This window comes from Gobio gobio (genome assembly GCF_949357685.1).
Source record: "Gobio gobio genome assembly, chromosome: 12".
NCBI classification, from domain to species: domain Eukaryota; kingdom Metazoa; phylum Chordata; class Actinopteri; order Cypriniformes; family Gobionidae; genus Gobio; species Gobio gobio.
In genome coordinates, this window is record NC_137105.1 from 48,665,534 (window position 1) to 48,671,533 (window position 6,000).

At 41.2% G+C, this 6,000-nt stretch overlaps 1 protein-coding gene across 1 annotated transcript in view; it reads left to right on the plus strand.

Moving 5' to 3' along the window:
- syne1a (spectrin repeat containing, nuclear envelope 1a) overlaps positions 1-6,000 on the plus strand; it is a 248,224-nt gene that overhangs the window by 82,294 nt on the left and 159,930 nt on the right. The window contains exons 46-49 of the mRNA XM_079830658.1: positions 1,010-1,213; positions 1,388-1,595; positions 5,165-5,277; positions 5,479-5,684. Coding sequence (XP_079686784.1) covers positions 1,010-1,213; positions 1,388-1,595; positions 5,165-5,277; positions 5,479-5,684 — 731 coding nt within the window. The remainder of the gene's footprint in view (positions 1-1,009; positions 1,214-1,387; positions 1,596-5,164; positions 5,278-5,478; positions 5,685-6,000) is intronic.

The following is a 6,000-nucleotide window of genomic DNA, read 5'->3' on the forward strand; positions in this document are numbered from 1 at the left end:
AAGTGCTATTTTAGGGCAAATGTAAAGACCCTTTCACACCAAAATTGAAATAATAAGCCTCAAGCTGAAGGAAATGCAAATTCACGCGGGGACTGTCGAATAACGAAAAGTTCCCGCCAAAATGAACGTGAGGCTATATCTCCGCAACGCTTTAGCGTATTCTGACCAAACTTGGTGTGTGTTATGACAACCATGACCTGAGGCAACCTGTACAGTTTCGGCGCAGTGCCACCTAGTGGTCAGGAGATATGAAAAATGACTATTTTTGCTCCGAGCCGAACGATACCCAAATTTCCCTGATACCCAATATCGGCCATTTTGGGCGTGAGCCATTTTGAGGGCGCAGCTCAAACAAACCTTTCAGCTGTGCTGCTATTTTGGAGAACGGAAGAATAGGACGCGGGGGAATAAAGTTAAACACTTACTTCACCAATAAAAACAATTAAAAATCTAGTCATTTTTGCTTATTTTACTGAATCATCGAAGGGCAGCGGCAAGACATTGGTCAATAAAGTGAGATTAAATGCATAAAAAATATTTGTTTTATTTAACATATTTAATTATTTGAGGTTTTCATATTATTCTGATTTTGCATTTGACTGATTTTATTCATTTTGAGGAATACTGAATCTTTTTTTGTGCCAGTGAGATTAGTAAATTCATGCTTACATTTAGTCTAGAACTACAATAACCCTCATGTTCACACACACGCCTCTGCACTGATGATTTTTCTCAACATTGGGACAAGAGAGCTGTCAGTCAATAAATTGGAAAACAGAGTAACTTGTGTTACTTATTTGAAAAAGTAACTCAGATATTTTGTAGAAAATATTAGAAGTAATGCGTTACTTTACTAGTTACTTGAAAAAGTAAGTCTTTTTCTCAAGTTACTTGTAATGCATTACCCCCAACACTGCAGGTAATCATGTGACATTTGATGTGATCATCAAATATGTAAAGAGAATAAAAAGACACTGGTGAATCTTGAATTTGTCTTTGGCCTTTTGAGGTGATGGCTGCAGATCTGAGAAAGCAGATTTCCCACGCTTCAGAGGTGTACGAACACACCAGAGGCATGTTTAAAGACTTCAACTCCCAGAGGCAGCAGCTTCAAGACCTAATTTCCCAGATTTCAGAGCAGCTGAAGACCTCTGAGGACTCGCTGTCAGAGTTTTCAACATCCTCTGACCCAGAGAATTTTGTTAAGATCAAGGTCAGTGAATGGACTGAATATGACATAAATATGGAGGTATGAATTCTGCAAAGTAGGCTAAGTAAACATGTAGTCAAATCATGTGATGAAAACCCAGTTAATTTCACATGGGGTCTTTATTACCATGTAACATTCAAAACGAAATACCCTGTATATTCCCCTCTGGTCTTTTAGGAGGTTGAGAAGTCACAGAGACAGTTGGAGGTGAGTTTGGACGTTGCTAGTGAGTCTCTCAGGGCGCTGTGTAGAGCGTACCCAACTCAGCTCCTCACCCTGTTGGGTAATGCTGTCTCCAACCTGGTCAAGAGGAATGAGGAAGTGACACAACGCCGCAGCCAGATCCTGGGGTCACTTCAGGATGCTCTACTGCTGCGCTTCAATGGTGAGTGAATTTAAATGAATGAATATATATATGTATATATATATAGGAGAAATCAATGTTACTGAATGATTCAGCGTTTGAATGAATCGTTGAATCAGCCGTTTGAACGAATCGACTCAATGACTCACTCATTAAAACGATCACCTGCTGCCACCTACTGGTGGTTTACTTTCATGTTTAAACATTCTTTCCAACTTTTCTTATTTGTATATTAAAAAATATTTAAAACAATCTCATAACATTTTTTAATGCAGTTGTAATTGTTCAGTGTAAATTATTGAATTTGATCGGTAACATCCCTACAGTGTCTTATTCTAATTTAATTTATAGATCAAATTTAAGAATATAAACTGAAAGCTGAAGCATAGCCTATATTTAATAAGATTATGGAAAAAAAATGCCCTTTATAAAAGGTAAAAATATCAAAGATATGCAGATTAAAATATGTCAAAGCTGATTGAACACTGTTGAGAATATTTCTTCAGAATAAATTATATTTACAACACACACACACACAAAAATCTGGACAAGCACGTGAACTGGCTTAATGTCGAGGAGGAAAACAAAGTGGCTGGTAAAAAGTCACTGTGGCAGGTGGTCAAAAAAGTTAATTTCAGGCTCTGGTAACAATGCAATACTAACACATATAAAAACATGTTTTACTCACAAGTGTGTTGCACCGTTCCTGTCGGATCCAATATAGAAGGCACAGCATTGTGTTTTAGGGTGTTTTCACAGCTGAAAGTCCGCACCAAGGTCCGAACCGAAGTTCATGTTTTGATACTTTTTATACATTCGGTTAGTTTTGGTTTGGTTTCACATTACAATTATGCGAGCGCACTAAAGAACTTTACATGACACACTTGCGTCCACTCGTCATCATCTATGTGGGCGGCATCTGGACATTGATTGGTTTGTAAACGGACGTGCGTCTGACATCAGCGTCTTTGACAAGAATGAATGAACGGACGCATATCACCACCACTATTGAACAGTGAGCATTGCTTGACTATTTTTTATTAGTTACGTTTAAAAGTGGACATTTCAAGCTTTATATACTCATATTTCTCATGTTTGTGAGACGAGTAGCTGCTGCGTTTGGGTTTATTTGAGACGCGCTCCAGTTCAAGCATGTGATCGCTTCTGCGATTATTGTCTGCTATAGATTATTTGCTTCTTATTTATTAAATCCAGGCAATTATCTGATTAAACGTTGATTCAAATTAAGATACAATTTATACAAAACAAAATTTCCATTAAAGAAATGCTTTCTAAGCAAAATCGTACAAAGTTTCGTTCAAAATTATTTCTGACTTTCTGTCTTCTGACATATTGCGCATATTTTCATACTTCCTGTACTTGGTCTGAAATAAACTTCCTGTAAATGGTCTGAAAGTCCGAATCATACAGAAAATGCTTTCACACTAGAAACGAACCAAACATTTGTTCAGTTTGATCCGGACTGAGACTACCTCTTTTCGTCGGACCAAATTTCGTCTGTTTGGTCCGGATCGTGGTGCAGGGGGAGGTTTCACACCTGTAATTTTGATTCGGACCAAACTGAAAAGTCCGAAAATCCGGACCAAACAAGGTAGGAGTGAAAACACCCTTAATCTCAATATGTCTGCAAATCCAGTCTCGACCTGTATCTTGTTTACAATCGATTCTGCGGTGAAATTAAGCGAACAAACACGCAATGTCTTGCGCACGTGAGCTGGAACCGGCATCGTTCAGCTCCACGAGTCGGTGGGCGGGCTTGAGGCGGTGCTTCTACATCCTACTACGTCAATGGTCGACATATTCTGAGATCTCTTGTTTTCCAGGCCTGGTGTCTATAAAAGCTTTTCTTTGACTAACATGGACGTTTTCAGCTCCGAAACGCACAGGATATTCTTATATCACGATGAACTTTTATACACTCACCTAAAGGATTATTAGGAACACCTGTTCAATTTCTCATTAATGCAATTATCTAATCAGCCAATCACATGGCAGTTGCTTCAATGCGTTTAGGGGTGTGGTCCTGGTCAAGACAATCTCCTGAACTCCAAACTGAATGTCAGAATGGGAAAGAAAGGTGATTTAAGCAATTTTGAGCGTGGCATGGTTGTTGGTGCCAGACGGGCCGGTCTGAGTATTTCACAATCTGCTCAGTTACTGCGATTTTCACGCACAACCATTTCTAGGGTTTACAAAGAATGGTGTGAAAAGGGAAAAACATCCAGTATGCGGCAGTCCTGTGGGCGAAAATGCCTTGTTGATGCTAGAGGTCAGAGGAGAATGGGCCGACTGATTCAAGCTGATAGAAGAGCAACTTTGACTGAAATAACCACTCGTTACAACCGAGGTATGCAGCAAAGCATTTGTGAAGCCACAACACACACAACCTTGAGGCGGATGGGCTACAACAGCAGAAGACCCCACCGGGTACCACTCATCTCCACTACAAATAGGAAAAAGAGGCTACAATTTGCACGAGCTCACCAAAATTGGACAGTTGAAGACTGGAAAAATTTTCTGATGAGTCTCAATTTCTGTTGAGACGTTCAGATGGTAGAGGCAGAATTTGGCGTAAACAGAATGAGAACATGGATCCATCATGCCTTGTTACCACTGTGCAGGCTGGTGGTGGTGGTGTAATGGTGTGGGGGATGTTTTCTTGGCACACTTTAGGCCCCTTAGTGCCAATTGGGCATCGTTTAAATGCCACGGCCTACATGAGCATTGTTTCTGACCATGTCCATCCCTTTATGACCACCATGTCCCCATCCTCTGATGGCTACTTCCAGCAGGATAATGCACCGTCACAAAGCTCCAATCATTTCAAATTGGTTTCTTGAACATGACAATGAGTTCACTGGACTAAAATGGCCCCCACAGTCACCAGATCTCAACCCAATAGAGCATCTTTGGGATGTGGTGGAACGGGAGCTTCGTGCCCTGGATGTGCATCCCACAAATCTCCATCAACTGCAAGATGCTATCCTATCAATATGGGCCAACATTTCTAAAGAATGCTTTCAGCACCTTGTTGAATCAATGCCACGTAGAATTAAGGCAGTTCTGAAGGCGAAAGGGGGTCGAACACAGTATTAGTATGTGTTCCTAATAATCCTTTAGGTGAGTGTATCTCAAAGGCTCAAAGGAAAGTTGATTTCTCAATTCATCTCCCCTTTAATTTCTTTCTTTCAATAAAATATGATTGACCTCTAACTTTTGAACGGAAGTGTAGGTGTCAGTCATGAGCAAAACTAAGATTATAGATGGGATTTTAAAGCCACTTAACATTCAAGTGTCTCATGAATAGTTGATATTAGATATTTTATTTATTTATGTTTGTTTGAAATGATTCTGCACGGCACTCCCTTAAAGCATGACTGCCACACACCTGTGCCTCAGACGCTCCCTCTCCCACTGACATTATGACAGATCCCGGTGGATTTGGTCGAGGCTGGTTACTAAGACAACAGAGAGCTGTTCCATACACACCTACACAGTCCATCTGGCCACATGCAGCTCACATGCATCTCTTCTTATGGACTTTCTCTCTCTGTGTTTCCTTCCACTAGAGAAAGCACATGCGTTTCACTCTTGGCTCTCTGAGTTGAGGGCTGGGATTGAGGACTGCTTTGAGCAAACAGGAGATGCTGTCGCTATTTCATCCCAGCAACACAAACTCAAGGTAGCGTCACGCAACTAATGACTCAGCCATGTAATGAAACATTGCACCCGAGCAAAGCAATACGGCTACTACTAATCAGCCGCAGAAAACAATAAAGACGCCTTTCAGACCTCCATCTAATAGGGGATAATCTGGATTTGAAATGGGATTAAGAGCCATTTAACATTATTCTGTCCCTCGTGTAACACGATTCATTCTTAGACTGCGATGGAGGAAGGCATGGAGGGCGAGGAGCGCTTGGGCCAGGTTTGTGAGGATGGAGAGAGACTCCTGCTGCATCTCTCCAGCGCTGGGACTGGAGGCGTACAGGAGCTGCTGGACTCCAGTCGCTATGCTTTGGACACGTTTGTTGTGGAGTGCAGACAGCGCATACGCTCCCTGGAAGAAAGGGCCAGCCTGTTAAACGGGTGAGTAGTGCTGTGGAGTCTGAGATCTGAGCTCAGGCACTAATAAACTTCACTCATAATAACTTCATCATTCACAAAATGGCAAGACAGTGGCAAAAAAAACTGCATGTCCATCAGGATGGAGCCTTAGGAGGGACAAAAACAGTGAGTTCTCAGGAACTGTTGCTCAGCGAGATTGTCACAATGAAGTATTTCCAGTTTCCCTGTCTATCCATCCATCCATCCATCCATCCATCCATCCATCCATCCATCCATCCATCCATCTATCGTTATATTATTTTTTTCTACCGTTCTATCTATTGTTCATTCTATCTAT